This window comes from Oncorhynchus mykiss, chromosome 17 (assembly GCF_013265735.2).
Source record: "Oncorhynchus mykiss isolate Arlee chromosome 17, USDA_OmykA_1.1, whole genome shotgun sequence".
In the NCBI taxonomy this organism is placed as follows: Eukaryota; Metazoa; Chordata; class Actinopteri; order Salmoniformes; family Salmonidae; genus Oncorhynchus; species Oncorhynchus mykiss.
In genome coordinates this window covers 40,227,252-40,245,725 of record NC_048581.1, presented here as the reverse complement: position 1 = coordinate 40,245,725, position 18,474 = coordinate 40,227,252, and the positions used below count along the sequence as shown (strand labels likewise).

The 18,474-nt window shown below is 43.4% G+C and overlaps 1 protein-coding gene across 3 annotated transcripts in view; it reads right to left on the bottom strand.

Annotated features, from left to right (window-relative positions):
• Nucleotides 1–18,474, bottom strand: part of LOC110493888 (solute carrier family 12 member 5) — a 321,210-nt gene that overhangs the window by 24,110 nt on the left and 278,626 nt on the right. For all 3 annotated transcript variants that reach the window (XM_036949870.1, XM_021568451.2, XM_036949871.1), the window contains exons 17-23: nucleotides 17,173–17,341; nucleotides 15,015–15,210; nucleotides 14,473–14,642; nucleotides 13,501–13,632; nucleotides 13,078–13,185; nucleotides 10,317–10,448; nucleotides 291–490 (exon numbers count right to left, since the gene is read on the bottom strand). In XM_036949870.1, coding sequence (XP_036805765.1) covers nucleotides 291–490; nucleotides 10,317–10,448; nucleotides 13,078–13,185; nucleotides 13,501–13,632; nucleotides 14,473–14,642; nucleotides 15,015–15,210; nucleotides 17,173–17,341 — 1,107 coding nt within the window. The remainder of the gene's footprint in view (nucleotides 1–290; nucleotides 491–10,316; nucleotides 10,449–13,077; nucleotides 13,186–13,500; nucleotides 13,633–14,472; nucleotides 14,643–15,014; nucleotides 15,211–17,172; nucleotides 17,342–18,474) is intronic.

Below are 18,474 nucleotides of genomic sequence, written 5' to 3'. Positions count from 1 at the left end.
GAACACCATAATTTTGTTGAAAGTGCTCTTTTTTGAAAACTTAACTGCTGACATGGGATTGTATTAACAGTGGATTAATGAACAAAATACTAAAATATCGTTTTGGAGTGAACTATCACTTTATTAAGAGAACACCAATCAGAATGTTACTCTTCAAGAACTTTCGGTGCCAACATGGGAGTATACCAGTTTTTTTAAGGTGAAAAGAGACTTTGTATACTATTGACAACGTTTTGACCACTCGGGTCTTCATCAGAGCCTATAAACCAGTTTTGCCAAACCACACTCACGGCTTCATGTTGAAGATGTCTTTGATACCCTCCGGTGTGGAGGCGCCAGGCGGCTTGGCCAGCTCACCATCGGCCTTTTCCGTCCAGGTCATCTGGACCTGGGCAGACCCTGGGGTCTGGGCACCCCCTTCGGTGGCCGGGGTCAGGGTAGCCGGGTTGATGGGACTGGCCGGGGTGGTGCTGTCATGGATAAGCTGGACCTGAGGGGGAGGGGACACAGCGACAGAGACAGACTGAGATCACGAGACAGGGTGGGGAGAGACAAGGTGAGATGAGGCGAGGTGGAATAACAGAGTGAGTGTGAGGGTCAGAGGAGAGAGAAAGAGAGAGACATTATCAAGAAGGCCTTGATGTTGGTGGTCAGTCATACAATTGGGCTGATTAAAAAGGTCTGAAAAGGAACTTTTGAATCAACGCATCTGTAGCCTACTCACCTTACTATGACTTTTCATCGAGGACAGAAATTCAAAGGCAGACTGACCTTTTCCCTAATGTTACACACATTAAAAACACAGGTCTGCAGTGCATTGTACAGGTGTACAAAGTGACCTTCCCCACCTTCACCAGGATGTTAAAAGATGTTGCTGTTAGTGGCCTGTCCACCTCACCTCACAGGAGCAGCAGACCAGCCACCAACTCCCTGAGACAAATCAGACGCTCCTAGACCTGCACCCGGTGGCCCTTCACAGAGACTGGAGAACAGCCAGCAACACTAGCCCCCCACACCACCCTCCACCACTTCTCTCCCAGGAACTGCATGCAGATACATTGAGCTATGCCCAAGCCATATGCAATAAAAGAGGCCCCACACAGAGTTTGGAGCATCGCCAGCCACACTGCCCTCCACACCACCCTCTTCAATTCCCCCTAAAACCTCCCTCTCATGCTACCAGCTCTACTAGACCTGGCCCATCATAGTACAACTCAACCAGATCCTGCCCATCACAGCACAGCACAGCTCTACCAGAACTGCCCCATCACAGTACAGCTCAACCAGACCGGTCTATCACAGCACATCTCTACCAGACTCTGCCCTTCACAGCACAGCTCAACCAGACCGGTCTATCATAGCACATCTCTACTAGACTCGGCCCTTCACAGCACATCTCTACTAGACCCGGCCCTTCACAGCACATCTCTACTAGACCCGGCCCTTCACAGCACATCTCTACTAGACCCGGCCCATCACAGCACAGCTCTACTGGACCCGGCCCACCTCAGCACAGCTCTACCAGACCTTTACCATCACAGCACAGCTCAACCAGACCGGTCTATCACAGCACATCTCTACCAGACTTGGCCTTTCACAGCACAGCTTATCCAGACGCGGTCCGCCTCAGCACATCTCTACCAGACTCGGCCCTTCACAGCACAGCTTATCCAGACGCGGTCCGCCTCAGCACATCTCTACCAGACTCGGCCCTTCACAGCACAGCTTATCCAGACGCGGTCCGCCTCAGCACATCTCTACCAGACTCGGCCCTTCATAGCACAGCTTATCCAGACGCGGTCCGCCTCAGCACATCTCTACCAGACTCGGCCCTTCACAGCACAGCTCAACCAGACCGGTCTATCACAGCACATCTCTACCAGACTCGGCCCTTCACATCACAGCTTAACCAGACGCGGTCCACCTCAGCACATCTCTACCGGACCTGACACATCACAGCACAGCTCTACCAGACCAGGCCCACCTCAACTCAGCCCAGTTCTACACAGCATTGACCACTACCATAGGGTCTGGCAAAACACTGTTGAGGTGGTGTGGACTGCACCACATGATGCAGTCCACACCATGTATCATTCAAATCATCAGCCTACATATGCTGAAAGTTTGGAGCTTCGCCAGACACACTCTTCTCCACAACCCCCTCCTCATTTCCCCCCACAACCTCCCTCCCAGGCTACTTTTGGTCACCCTCCCTACTCCCATCCCCAGGACAGGCCTGGGACACTTCTGCCCCCCATGGCAGCCCCAACCTTGCAACAGGAGCCCCACCAAGACCTCCCGTGCACACCCAGAATGGAGCATTGGAAGCCACTCTGGTCCCCTGCAGCAGCTCCACTCCTTGTGGCTATGGTGGCTGGTCCTGACCTGTTCACCGGACGTACTACCTGTCCCAGACCTGCTGTTTTCAACTCTCTAGAGACAGCAGGAGTGGTAGAGATACTCTTAATGATCGGCTATGAAAAGCCAACTGACATTTACTCCTGAGGTGCTCAAATAAAACTGTGAAGGACCTCGGCGTTACTCTGGACCCTGATCTCTCTTTTGAAGAACATATCAAGACCATTTCAAGGACAGCTTTTTTCCATCTACGTAACATTGCAAAAATCTGAAACTTTCTGTCCAAAAATGATGCAGAAAAATTAATCCATGCTTTTGTCACTTCTAGGTTAGACTACTGCAATGCTCTACTTTCCGGCTACCCGGATAAAGCACTAAATAAACTTCAGTTAGTGCTAAATACGGCTGCTAGAATCCTGACTAGAACCAAAATATTTGATCATATTACTCCAGTGCTAGCCTCTCTACACTGGCTTCCTGTCAAAGCAAGGGCTGATTTCAAGGTTTTACTGCTAACCTACAAAGCATTACATGGGCTTGCTCCTACCTATCTCTCTGATTTGGTCCTGCCGTACATACCTACACGTACGCTACGGTCACAAGACGCAGGCCTCCTAATTGTCCCTAGAATTTCTAAGCAAACAGCTGGAGGCAGGGCTTTCTCCTATAGAGCTCCATTTTTATGGAACGGTCTGCCTACCCATGTCAGAGACGCAAACTCGGTCTCAACCTTTAAGTCTCTACTGAAGACTCATCTCTTCAGTGGGTCATATGATTGAGTGTAGTCTGGCCCAGGAGTGGGAGGGTGAACGGAAAGGCTCTGGAGCAACGAACCGCCCTTGCTGTCTCTGCCTGGCCGGTTCCCCTCTTTCCACTGGGATTCTCTGCCTCTAACCCTATTACAGGGGCTGAGTCACTGGCTTTACTGGGGCTCTCTCATGCCGTCCCTGGAGGGGGTGCTTCACCTGAGTGGGTTGAGTCACTGATGTGGTCATCCTGTCTGGGTTGGCGCCCCCCCCCCCCCCCCCCCCCCCCCCCTTGGGTTGTGCCGTGGCGGAGGTCTTTGTGGGCTATACTCAGCCTTGTCTCAGGATGGTAAGTTGGTGGTTGGAGATATCCCTCTAGTGGTGTGGGGGCTGTGCTTTGGCAAAGTGGGTGGGGTTATATCCTTCCTGTTTGGCCCTGTCCGGGGGTGTCCTCGGATGGGGCCACAGTGTCTCCTGACCCCTCCTGTCTCAGCCTCCAGTATTTATGCTGCAGTAGTTTATGTGTCGGGGGGCTAGGGTCAGTTTGTTATATCTGGAGTACTTCTCCTGTCCTATTCGGTGTCCTGTGTGAATCTAAGTGTGCGTTCTCTAATTCTCTCCTTCTCTCTTTCTCTCTCTCGGAGGACCTGAGCCCTAGGACCATGCCCCAGGACTACCTGACATGATGACTCCTTGCTGTCCCCAGTCCACCTGGCTGTGCTGCTGCTCCAGTTTCAACTGTTCTGCCTTATTATTATTTGACCATGCTGGTCATTTATGAACATTTGAACATCTTGGCCATGTTCTGTTATAATCTCCACCCGGCACAGCCAGAAGAGGACTGGCCATCCCACATATGCTCTCTCTAATTCTCTCTTTCTTTCTCTCTCTCGGAGGACCTGAGCCCTAGGACCATGCCCCAGGAATACCTGACATGATGACTCCTTGCTGTCCCCAGTCCACCTGACTCTGCTGCTGCTCCAGTTTCAACTGTTCTGCCTTATTATTATTCGACCATGCTGGTCATTTATGAACATTTGAACATCTTGACCATGTTTTGTTATAATCTCCACCCGGCACAGCCAGAAGAGGACTGGCCACCCCACATAGCCTGGTTCCTCTCTAGGTTTCTTCCTAGGTTTTGGCCTTTCTAGGGAGTTTTTCCTAGCCACCGTGCTTCTACACCTGCATTGCTTGCTGTTTGGGGTTTTAGGCTGGGTTTCTGTACAGCACTTTGAGATATCAGCTGATGTACGAAGGGCTATATAAATACATTTGATTTGATTTGACTTGCTGCACCCTTGACAACTACTGTGATTATTATTATTTGACCATGCTGGTCATTTATGAACATTTGAACATCTTGGCCATGTTCTGTTATAATCTCCACCTGGCACAGCCAGAAGAGGACTGGCCACCCCTCATAGCCTTGTTCCTCTCTAGGTTTCTTCCTAGGTTTTGGCCTTTCTAGGGAGTTTTTCCTAGCCACCGTGCTTCTACACCTGCAATGCTTGCTGTTTGGGATTTTAGGCTGGGTGTCTGTACAGCACTTTGAGATATCAGCTGATGTACAAAGGGCTATATAAATACATTTGATTTGATTTGGATTGAGCTCTGTCAACACTGTTCCCCCAGTTCTCACCCCAGCCCTTGCATCCAGCAACTTGGCGGAGGTCTGTCAAATGCTCAGTCTGCTTTGCTCTCACATGGTCGGACAGGGATCTAGGCAAAATCTCAGCTCACTCAACAAATTACTGCAGATGACCCTATGCCTGTTATCTCTGATGGGAATTATCTTAATACCCCCTCTAACTTTACATTTCATAGGGGTCTTGGGCTAATGCACCTAAATGGTCACAGAAATTGACACAATTGACATTTGGGTACAGGACTCATGTCCTGACATTCTGGTTCTCCCGGAAACATGGTTAAATGGTTCTGTCTCTGATAAAGATATTGAAGTAAATTATTCTAATGTATTTAGATGTGACAGATTACAGAAAGGATGAGGAGTGGGCATATATTTCTAATCTAATTTCATGGCATCCCAATCTTAAAATATTTCTGTTCCCAAGAAATTTGAACTCCTGGTTGTAGATGTGGCCATAAACCAGAATATACATTTATTTCTTGCTGGGATTTACTCTGGTTCCACTCTGATTTAGCCACTTTCTGCAGTATTCCTGACCCTGAGTTGGCTTTCGAAAATGTATCTTCAATATTTATTCCTATGGCAGATAAACATGCCCATTTTAAACAATTCAGAGTTAAAGATAGATCGAACTCTTTGTTTTCTTTTGAGTTATATGAGCTCATCCAGATGAGAAATCAGGCCTGGGCCAAAGCAAGGAAAACTGACTCTGTAGTGGACTGACAATCTTTCAGACAATTGAGAAACAGATGTACTATCTTGAATAACAAAGATAAATCAAGCTACTTTTTGAGCTCCATCTCTGACTCGGCTGGTGATCCTTCAAACTTTTGGAAAACAGTAAATGCACTTCAACATACAAATTCCTCTTCTTCCTCGACTAAGCAAGTTCTGTCTGGTTTTAACAATATTTTTCTCGTCAGGCTTTTTATTTGAGAAAAACAGTGGTATCGTTGACCCTGGTCAGTCAATCTGCAAGCCCTCCGCTGACTCGATGGTTAACCCGTCAACTTCTAGTGAATCTTTTCATTTCAACAACTTACTATCTGTGATGTGCTAGATTCCTTGCTGAAAATATATGTAAAAACTCCCCTGGAGCTGATATGCTCAATCAAAAATCAATTTTTTTGCTGCAGCTTTCTGTCCCCCTAAATGCTGAATAATGAACCCATATTTTTACGTCATGATTATATCTGGTACAATCGCCAAGGTGGTGACCCTTGTGACCTAAATAATTATCAGCCTATTTCTAAACCTTCTTGCCAAGCTAAAATATTAGAATCCTTGATTAATTCTCAGCTAAGATCTTTCTTATCTAGGAAATATATTCTAAATGTGCATCAGTCGCGTTTTAGACCAAGTCATAGCACTATCTCTGCTGCATCCCTGGTCATAAAATGTGTGGTTAACTGTATGGATAAAAGGCAACATTGTGCTGCCCTCTTCATTGACCTGTCAAAGGCTTTCGATACTGTTGATCACTCACTGCTAATTCAGAGGCTTTCCTAAATTGGCCTAGACCAGGCTGCATGCAACTGGTTTAAAAATGACTTGACATATATAACTCAATTTAAGGGTAAGGGGGATACCTAGTCAGTTGTACAACTGAATGCATTCAACTGAAATGTGTCTTCCGAAATTTAACCCAACCCCTCTGAATCAGAGAGTTGCGAAGGGCTGCCTTAATCGACATATACGTCTTCGGCGCCCGGGGAACAGTGGGTTAACTGCCTTGCTCAGGGGCAGATGACAGATGTTTACCTTGTCAGCTTGGGGATTCGATCCAGCAACCTCTAACCAGCCCAACGCTCTAACCACTATGTACCATCTACTGACGGTGTTAAATACAGTTTCCTGGATATTACAAAAGGTGTCCCAGAGGGGTCGATTCTGGGTCCTGTTCTTTTTACTGTTTACATTAATAATATCGACTTGTATGTCAATTGTTATTTACCTGCGCTTGTATGCCGACGATACTGTTGTGTATAATATTGCCCCCACGGTTGACCAGGCTCTATCTGAACTACAGTCTGCCTTCATTCTATTACATAATAGACTGTAATACTTTATTGACCTGAAATTAATACTGAATGCAGATAAAACTAAGTATATGTTGTTCTCTAAAGCGCAAAAAAAATAAGTGATAATTTAAGCATATGTACTTTGGATGGTGTCCATATTGATCATGTACCTGCTACAAATATCTTGGCATCTAGATAGATGAAAAGCTGTCTTTTAAAAAGCATATTGATGTGTTAGTTAGGTAGCTGAGAATAAAACTGGTCATCTCTATAGAAAAAGGTCCTGCGTCTTACTAAATAGTAGAAAGCAGATTATTCAGTCGACGTTCCTAGATATATATGAATGCAGCTGCCACTTCATTAAAGCCCTTGGATGCAGTTTATCATAGCGCACTGTGCTTTATTACAGGTGACAATTGTAGTACTCATCACTGCATTCTCTTCCAGAAGGTTTGTTTGCCCTCTTTGATGTCACATAGGTTGATACATTGCTATGTTTTCATTTATAAAGCCCTTTTACTAAAAGTCCCACTGTACCTACAGTTGAAGTCGGAAGTTTACATACACCTTAGCCAAATACATTTAAACTCAGTTTTTCACAATTCCTGACATTTAATCCTAGTAAAAATCCCTGTCTTAGGTCAGTTAGGATCACCACTTTATTTTAAGAATATGAAATGTCAGAATAATAGTAGAAAGAATGATTTATTTCAGCTTTTGTTCCTTTCATCACATTACCAGTGGGTCAGAGGGTTTACATTCTCTCAATTAGTATTTGGTAGCATTGCCCTTAACATTTGTAACTTGGGTCAAATGTTTCGGGTAGCCTTCCACAAGCTTCCCACAATACGTTGGGTGAATTTTGGCCCATTCCTCTTGACAGAGCTGGTGTAACTGAGTCAGGTTTGTTGTCCTTAAGCCATTTTGCCACACCTTTGGAAGTATGCTTGGGGTCATTGTCCATTTGGAAGACCCATTTGCGACCAAGCTTTAACTTCCTGACTGATGTCTTGAGATGTTGCTTCAATATATCCACATAATGTTTTTACCTCATGATGCCATCTATTTTGTGAAGTGCACCAGTTCCTCCTGCAGCAAAGCACCTCCACAACATGATGCTGCCACCCCTGTGCTTCACGGTTGTGATGGTGTTCTTCAGCTTGTAAGCCTCCCCATTTTTCCTCCAAACGTAACGATGGTCATGATGGCCAAACAGTTCTATTTTTGTTTCATCAGACCAGAGGACATTTCTCCAAAAAGTACGATCTTTGTCACCGTGTGCAGTTGCAAACCATAGTCTGGCTTTTTTATGGCGGTTTTGGAGTAGTGGCTTCTTCCTTGCTGAGCGGCCTTTCAGGTTATGTCGATATATGACTCGTTTTACTATGGATATAGATATTTTTGTGCCTTTTTCCTCCAGCATCTTCACAAGATCCTTTGCTGTTGTTCTGGGATTGATTTGCACTTTTTGCACCAAAGTACATTCATCTCTAGGAGACAGAATGTGTCTTCTTCCTGAGTGGTATGACTGCTGCGTGGTCCCATGGTGTTTATACTTGCGTGCTATTGTTTGTACAGATGAACGTGGTACCTTCAGGCTTTTGGAAATTGCTCTCTGGGATGAACCAGACTTTTGGAGGTCTACAATTTGTTTTCTGAGGTCTTGGCTGATTTCTTTTGATTTCCCCATTATGTCATGTAAATAGGCACTGAGTAGGAAGGTAGGCCTTGAAATACATCCACAGGTACACCTCCAATTGACTCAAATGATGTCAATTAGCCTATCAGAAGCTTCCAAAGCCACGACATCATTTTCCTGAATTTTCCAAGCTGTTTAAAGGCACAGTCAACTTAGTGTATGTGAACTTCTGACCCACTGGAATTGTGATACAGTGAATTATAAGTGAAATAATATGTCTGTAAACAATTGTTGGAAAAATTACTTGTGTCATGCACAAAGTAGATGTCCTAACCGACTTGCCAAAACTATAGTTTGTAACAAGATATTTGGGGAGTGGTTGAAAAACGAGTTTTAATGACTCCAACCTAAGTGTATGTAAACTTCCGACTTCAACTGTATCATCATTACTAATCTTTAGACATAAGAGTTACCAGACCCAGTCTCAGAGTTGGCTGATTCTGGAAATTCCTTTGGTCTCTCCTGAGCTTTTAGTTTTCTTGCCCCTTATTTGTGGAACAATAAATTGCAAGAAATACCCTGACCAGTCGAGAGCCTGTGTGTCTTCTCTTATCCCTTAACCATTCCCTGACTGTGCCTAAAAATAAAAATAAAAATAAAAAAAACCCACTGTAAAGTGAGTTGAAAGTGTAAAAAAACACTACCTTGGGGTCGCTGACCTCTTAATGTCAACACCAGCGATTCACAGACCCAGCCTATTAAACACTATTTCCTGGACTGTGCTTGACTGCAACTGTCCTCAAAGCATAAATCCCCACCCACCAGTAGAATGAGTTGGAAACCTGAAAAACCACTACCTCACATGCTGACCAGACCGGACACGTTGCCTGCGCGAGCGGCGCAAAATAAATTTAGAAATCCATGTTATTCAATAATTGCACCCACACTCTGCTTGCGCGTGCCAACGAGCGTCTGCGACACCAAGGGCTAAAACAGAAGTCATTCCTATTTCTGACGCAGATTGCGCTGAAAGTCCTGCCTCTCCCATCTCCTCATTGGTTTATAGAAGCAGGTACCCACGTGCCATCTCCTCATTGGTTATTCCTCCACGCGGGTAATTGAAAGACAAACTGTTTTGCCGGTTGTCGTGGTAATACTATGAAAGTGTAGATGCCAATCACCATATAAGTTCAAAGATGAAAACGCCTGGAAGGAGGAGAGATGACTAGAAACGATTAGGTTGACCGTTTTATGTGTGGATTAATTGGCGGAGTAGAGGAGCTTGTGCATTTCAGGTAAAATAACAACTCAATGTTTATATCCCAGGATATAATTAGCTAGCAACAGCAAGCTAAGCTAAATAGGACAAATTAGCTAGCAAGTGCAAGGTAACTAGCTAAATTGCCATACATGTTTAATGCTTTTCGACCTGTCCCCAAATCAGATTTTGTTTTGATATTTTAACCCGCGTGTCGTGATCTCGTTTGGTGTATGGGGACAAAATAAATGTATGCACGATAGCATACGATGGCGCACGCGCGCAGCCGGTTTGGGTTCCGTGTAAGGGTAAAAACCACTGACCTCCCAATGTCAACACCAGTGGTTCACAACACCAGTCCTTTAATCATTCCTAATCATTCCTTGACTATGCCTGACCGCAATTATCTTCACAGCATAAAAAATTAAGGTAGTCTGAAAAACCACCACCCCAGGGTCAAAACCACTGATCTCCTAATGCTTATACACCAGTAGTTCACAATCACATCACAATCCCTCACAAGTCAATTGACTACTCTGCTTTCAAGTCTTTGCCAGCGCTGGCCTCATAGCATTAATTCTTAATGATACAACCCTGATTAGAGTGAATGTGGCTCAGTTGACTGGACAGTACCAGTACCAACCTCCTCCTCAGGTTTCTCCTCCTCTTTGCTGCTCCCCCCGGGCTGTTCCTCGGTCACACTCATCTGGGTGGTTGCAGCTGCCGGGTTCTTACGCCGGATGGATCCGCGGGATGAGTCTGTGATGCTCTGGATCTGCGGAAAGAAGACAAAGAGTTGATTAAAGCATTTCACCCTACTGAGCCAAACTGAACTTAGCCAAGCCAAGCTGTACTGGGCTGGCCTGGTTTCGCATCCATCGTAGTTGCTGGAATCGTGCTAGAGAAGACAAGGAAAAAATTAAATAGGCAAACCAGCACAGTTCTGTTCAGGTCAGCCCTATAGTGTGAACTAGACATTGGAGTGCTAATATCATCACAACATGACACATTTATTATTTGGTATTGTCTACATGGAGACAAAACAAGGTTATGAACATTGATGTAAACATTGACATTTTCAGAACATTGTCTGTCAATGTAGACAATTGCATTATGTTTGGGTGCAGCAATACTGTGAGATTAATTCTTTATGATCTTATGTCCTGATCGGTTTACCCAGAATCAGGAAACATATTGGATGTACACACACAGGCTTTATAGTCTCCAGGTTAAATGAAGCATTGAGGATTGGTAATGTCATTACAACATGGTCAATATCTTGTCTGTTTTTCTCTTTATGAAACCAAACCGGCTTTTCAGACATGGTCCATTGATGTGTTGCAAAGGGTAACGTGCAGTAGTGGCATGGTAAGGCCAGACCAAGTTGAATGACTGTTTAATGGATTCCCCGCCTCACTTTTCTCCACACACTGAAAAAATAAGGTAATCTGATGTGTTATTTTTTGGCCAATATATGCGGCTCTTTGTTTATAATGCTCTGTCTGCTCTCCCTTGAGGCTTTCCCAAATTGATGCCCAAGAGACCAAACAGCCTCAGATCACGCGCTCAGATCATGTTCGAGCCTCAGATTGGACAGTGAAACACACACTCTTGCACCTGCAGGCCACTTGCATATGTTTAATTTCTCTCTCATGCCGTCATGGCTGAAGCCAGTGCAAATTCCTACTATTTATGTGTCCATGTTAAACGTGGGACGTCCCTCATTATAAACAAACAGTAGGTTAAATTCATGGTTATTGCACCATTTTGAGATCTGTTAGAAGCGATTAATAGACGAAACAACAATGTAATTTAACCAATTGACTGGCCAAAGATCAGGGCATTCATCAGCAAAGACGCAGTGCAAGCAGTGCAAACCAAATTGAAGTCAAAATGATTGATGAAATAGAAGTGTGTCAGCTGTATGTTGATTTGTGATTCATAATTTACATTTTACCGGTACTACCAGTAGTAGTAGGCCAACCGATAAGTTGTGATGATGCCCAGCAGAGAACAGCTAGCATGTCCATCAAAGTACAGTACATCGCCAGTGGCTCGCACACATTTCGTGCAGATCAGTAAGGGGGGGCTTTTCATGGCAGCCAGAAGAGACAATTGAAGGAGGATGCAGTGAGCAAAGTTACTGGTCTCGAATTTAGTCATACTTGCTCTATATATATATTGATGCTTCTAATTGCGCATGTTATAAACAAAATTTTTTTTAGGATTAAAGGTTATACTCTATTGTTGGATTGATGTATTTTTTTCAAATGCCGCATTCATTTGGCAGACCTAACTTGATTGACCCTCTTTCTATAAGGCCTAGTCTATGAGAGGCCTAATCATATTTGTATGACTATTTTGTTAACGCCTAGGCTATAGAGATGCATTCAGGTAATGAACTCATTGTTACGTGTCAACATTTTAATTTGATTACAATTATTTATTGTCAATCATTCTTGAATTTGTTAGGCTATACAAATATGTAGATTAATGACTTGATGATACATTCATGATACATTACTTAATAATACATTACTTTTTTCCAATAATTTTTGAATATGATAGAATATTGCATTCTATCTATATCCTACATCCTAATGTTCGTTAATGTTAATTTGTGTATTAATGAAAATCAGTCTGAAATTGAATTATTTGCCTATTGTTCATGTCCATATAGCCTAGGACAATGTGGTAAAGTGCTGTTATTCCTTATCCACCTATTTATTTATTATTATTTTAATTTTTTTTCGCTCGCTCGGCTCACTTTTCTGGGGTGGGGAAAATCCATTAAACAGTGAATCAATTTTATCTGGCCTAAATGTAAAAAATAAAACAAAAGGCTTAATCCATTCTAGTAATTCTGTGTAAAGCGGTACCTCTTTCTAGGGTTGCAAAGGGACGGTATATTACAAGTATACAACCAGAATTTTGGTAACTTTCAAGGATTTTATGTTGTTTATCACAAGATATCACAGGTGTCTGTAATTGTCTCTGCCCCTCTGTGTGGCCTTATCACATGTAAAATAATCAAAGAAGATTATAATATATATATATATATATATATTTATATACTCTTTGTTGTAAATTATTTGTAAATGATTTGTTGCCAAACTGGTGGTAGTTGTGAAAAAAGTCAATTTATTTGAAGTGTTGCAGAGTTTATAGAAAATAATGCAATTGTTGATTAGATACTTTTTTTCATGAATATGTCTATTTTCTCTTGAACCATATGGTCTATACACTACAAACTCATGGACAATTTGAACACAGATATACAAAATAAATACTATATATGAATACAGTTTTTAAAAGTATAAATTACCAAAGCTACCATAGATTGCCATAGATGTCCAACAATTTCAGTAACTTTGGTAAATTACCGGTAACTTTGCAACCCTTACCTCTCTCTCTCGCTCCGTCTTGGTCAGGTTGATCTGTTTGAGGATCTGCGATCGCTGTTCCATTACCAGGGTCTTCTCATAGGTGTAGGCTGAGATATCGCTGTCATGCTGAGAGAGGAGAAGGCCTGGGTTAGTGTATTGAGGATGGACAGATACACCAGCTATCCTATGGATGTCATATGGACAACTTTGTGTTTGGTGTCATCAGTCTACTGGATGGACAGCAGCACTGCAAGGGACATGGGAGACAGCAAACACACGTTCATACATAATACAATGACGATTCATATTATATCAACTATGTAATATGACCCATAGAGTCAACGTTCAAGACTCAATTTGGAGTAAACAATTAACAAGTAAACTCCCATTGTGTATGTTTCATCACATGTGAAACGGTCATAGACAGATATGGCATCTTACCATTTCCACCACTTCAACCTCGGCATCGATACGCAGGTGGTACAGGAAGGTGGTCAGGTCTTTCTTCATCTGGATGCTGTTGTCGTCCATCTGGGCCACGGTGAAGATGCGCATCCTGCACTTCCTCCACACCTATTAGTAGAAAAGACCAGTGGAACCTGCTCATCTATAACCCGTCATACAGTAATCCGCACTTCCTCCACACCTGTCGGTAGGAAAGACCATTGTAACTTGCTCATCTATGACCTGTTATACAGGTTGGGCTCCCGAGTGGCGCAGCGGTCTAAGACACTGCATCTCAGTGCAAGAGGCGTCACTGCAGTTCCTGGTTTGAATCTAGGCTGTATCACAACCGGCCATGATTGGGATCCCATAGGGCGGCGCACAATTGGCCCAGCATCGTCCGGGTTTGGCCGGGGTATGCCGTCATTGTAAATAAGAATTTGTTCTCAACTGACTTGCCTAGTTAAATAAAAAAAATATTTAAAAAATACAGTATTCTGGTTAGAACCTTCATGATGATGTGTAGAAACTGCGATAGCTTGCGCATTGATTAGTTAATGCACTGATTGTACAAATGCCCTGCACTATAGTTTTTTTAAATGTACATTGCACTTTACTATAGAACTGAGTGCATGACCAGCTATATATTTAAGCAATAAGGCACGAGGAAGTGTGGAATATGAACAATATACCACTGCACAGGGCTGTTCTTATGTACGACACAACGTGGAGTGCCTGGACACAGCCCTTAGCCGAGGTAAATTGTCCGTATATCACAAACGCCCGAGGTGCCTTATTGCTATTATAAACTGGTTACAAACGTAATTAGAACAGTAAAAATAAATGTATACGGTTTGATGTGCCATGGCTGTCAGCCAATCAGCATCCAGGGCTTGAACCACCGAGTTTATAAATAGAGTTTAGCAATGCGATCCATATCTCAGGGTGGGCATGTGGTAGGCAGCCTACCTTGTGCTGGCGCAGAAGGAAAGGCAGCAGCATCAGCATGCCTCCATCATGGACAATCCACCAAACATCAATGTGGCCCTCTGAGAAGCGCTCTCCATTGGACGGGAAGGCAGCGATGTTCTTGGGCACCAGCAAGGCTAGGTGAGCGGCTGTGGTCTCCCTAACCAGCTCTACAGGACAGGACAGAGAGGGAAGAGAGGGGATTTAATCTAATATGAGTCTGATGATAACTCAATAACCTTTATGGAAGATCTTGTGAAAATCTGATAGTTCATGTAACATCCTGGTACAATATGGATTAAAGAAATAATGTTGTGTATAAAAAAACAAATCATAAGGATTATCTTTCATGACATGTCTACAACCTCCCCCAAAGATCCTGATTTAAAGCTCAACCGACAGATCTGATTCAGTGTACGGTGCAAAAATGACCAGAATTTACTTAGAAAAGTAACATGGTAATAAGACAGTAGTAACCTAGATAAATAACGTGTTTGGTTTTCCTACTTGACCATACACCCTTGACCCCCTTTGTGACCCACCGATGAAGTCCCTCCAGGTCTGGTGGTCGTCAGCCTGCTTCCAGTTGCGTGGCCAGCTGACCAGCACCGTGTTGTGCATGAGACCGCCCAGCCCACTGGCCTGGAGCAGGTGGGAGGTGGCGTCGCGCATGTTGGACGAGATGGTGACCTGGCAGAAGCCCTTCACCTTCTCTGTCTCCATCAGCTTACGCAGAGACTGAAGGGGATGGGGGGGTGAGAGAGAGAATGAAGGGCAGAGGAGAGAGGGAGGGAGAGGGGGTGGGATAGTAGAGAGGAGAGGGGATGAAAGAGAGTGAGAGCAGTGTAAGGGAACCAACTAAGCCACAGTGGGCAGTAAGGGTCAAAACCTTGCCCAGCAGTTGAAGGGTGAAATGAAGGTGAAATGGACGGTGGTGACACTGATTTTGGTACAACTTAATTTTAGGTGCTACGCAAGTGTGAACATTGGTACAGAGTCACAGGATCAAGTCTAAATCACTCCAGATTGGAGAGTAGTGAGGTTTGTGTGATATGCAGTGGGATGCCATGAGATCTGTCTAGTACAGTTGAAGTTGGAAGTTTGCATACACTTAGGTTGGAGTCATTAAAACTCGTTTTTCAACCACTCCCCAAATTTCTTGTTACAAACTATAGTTTTGGCAAGTCGGTTAGGACATCTACTTTGTGCATGACACAAGTAATTTTTTCAACAATTGTTTACAGACAGATTATTTCACTTATAATTAACTGTATTCCAGTGGGTCAGAAATTCACATACACTGTGCCTTTAAACAGCTTGGAAAATTCTGGAAAATTATGCCATGGCTTTAGAAGCTTCTGATAGGCTAATTGACATCTTTTGAGTCAATTGGATGTGTACCTGTGGATGTTTTTCAAGGCCTACCTTCAAACTCAGTGCCTCTTTGCTTGACTTCATGGGAAAATCAAAAGAAATCAGCCAAGACCTCAGAAAAAGAATTGTAGATCTCCACAAGTCTGGTTCATCCTTGGGAGCAATTTCCAAACGCCTGAAGGTACGACTTTCATCTGTACAAACAATAGTACGCAAGTATAAACACCATGGGACCACGCAGCCGCCATATCGCTCAGGAAGAAGACACGTTCTGTCTCCTAGAGATGAATGTACTTTGGTGCGAAAAGTGCAACTCAATCCCAGAACAACAGCAAAGGACCTTGTGAAGATGCTGGAGGAAACAGGTACAAAAGTATCTATATCCACAGTAAAACGAGTCCGATATTGACATAACCTGAAAGGCCGCTCAGCAAGGAAGAAGCCACTGCTCCAAAACCGCCATAAAATAGCCAGACTACTGTTTGCAACTGCACATGGGGACAAAGATCATACTTTTTGGAGAAATATCCTCTGGTCTGATGAAACAAAAATAGAACTGTTTGGCCATCATGACCATTGTTACATTTGGACGAAAATGGGGAGGCTTGCAAGCTGAAGAACTCCATCTCAACTGTAAGGCACGGGGTTGGCAGCATCATGTTGTGGGGGTGCTTTGCTGCAGGAGTGCACTTCACAAAATAGATGGCATCATGAGGCAGGAACATTATGTGGATATATTGAAGCAACATCTCCAGACATCTGTCAAGAAGTTAAAGCTTGGTCGCAAATGGGTCTTCCAAATGGACAATGACCCCAAGCATACTTCCAAAGTTGTGGTAAAATGGCTTAAGGACAACAAAGACAAGGTATTGGAGTGGCCATCACAAAGCCCTGACCTCAATCCTATAGAACATTTGTGGGCAGAACTGAAAAAGTGTGTGCGAGCAAGGAGGCCTAGAAACCTTACTAATTTACACCAGCTCTATCAGGAGAAATGGGCCAAAATACACCCAACTTACTGTGGAAAACTTGTGGAAGGCTACCTGAAACATTTGCCCGAAGTTAAACAATTTAAGGGCAAAGCTTCAAAATACTAATAGAGAGACTTCTGACCCACTGGGAATGTGATGAAAGAAATAAAAGCTGAAATAATAAATTCTCTCTACTATTATTCTGACATTTCAAATTCTTAAAATAAAGTGGTGATCCTAACTGACCAAAGACAGGACATTTTTACTAGGATTAAATGTCAGGAATTGTGAAAAACTGAGTTGAAATATATTTGGCTAAGGTGTATGTACATTTCTGACTTCAACTGTATCTAACCTGCTCTGCCCGCTGGGCCTGGGGGTGGTTCTCCAGGTAGGTGCCTGCCAAGGCAGTGCCCACAATGGTCAGCCCTTTGCCCGCTTTCAGCTGATTGGTCAGCGAGAGCAGGCGAGGCTGCTCCACGTTCTGCTCCACGTCCGTACTGACCAACACCAGCAGCTGAGGCCTTGAGTGAGACAGAGGGAGTCACGCAAGGAAGGAAGGAAGGAAGGAAGGAAGGAAGGAAGGAAGGAAGGAAGGAAGGAAGGAAGGAAGGAAGGAAGGAAGGAAGGAAGGAAGGAAGGAAGGAAGGAAGGAAGGGAATAATAGGAGAAAGTGTTTCAACGTGTTGCTTTGGCAAAACAAAAATGTATACTTCCGTCATTCCAGAGTTAAATTTTGAGTTGAATTTAAAGTGTAGCACAGAGATTTGAAAGATTGAAAGGGAGAGTAAGGTGACAAAGAGAAAGAGAGGAAGTAAGAGTAGAGGTGAGAAAGGTAGAGAACAAGTGAAAAAAAGAGAGAAAAAAGCAAGGAAGAGTGCACTGAGGTTATCAGTGCACAGATGAGAATGTCTGTAAAAGTATTATTGTCTGTACCATGACAGTAGCTCAAAATGAATTAAATGGAACGCTCCACATGCACAGACATGTTGTTCATTTCAATGTTAATTAGATATGTGACACGAAATGGCCTGTGTAGCTTATTTGTGTGGGTTTATCTGTGTACACTGCAGACATAGGTTAAATGACTATTTTAGGTATTTCAATAACATTTTATTACATTTCAAAACAAATATTCAGATAAGCTTCTTTTGAAAGACAAGTAGTTGAATATTGGAATGTATTTGAAAACACTGTTTGGAAAGTATGTGTTACCATTAATTCAAATACATATTGTTGGAAGTATTTGAAAGACAGTATTTTCAAAAAAATATTGTAACTTAGTATGTATTGTTATTTGGTTTGTTTTTGAAAATAGTTATGAATGTACACTGTCACGAATCCCCCCCGGTACTGCTGCTCATTCCGTTCACCAGCTCTGGAGGTCTACGTCACCAGCCTTCTAGGCGTCGCTGAACTGGATTAATGAATATGATGTCAGTTCGGTTGTCATCTGAGACATTCTCATCAATGATAGGATGACATAAACTCTACAGTGGAAAGTCTACACATCAGAGTTATCGGATTCACATGGAATTGTTGTTTATTTTAAATGTTTGAATATAAAATGATTGGTGAAGAGATTAAATGTAATTTTAGCTTCCAAATGAGAGATTTGGGTTTTCATAAGGTTAGGGCCCTGCTCAATCAGTGGCCC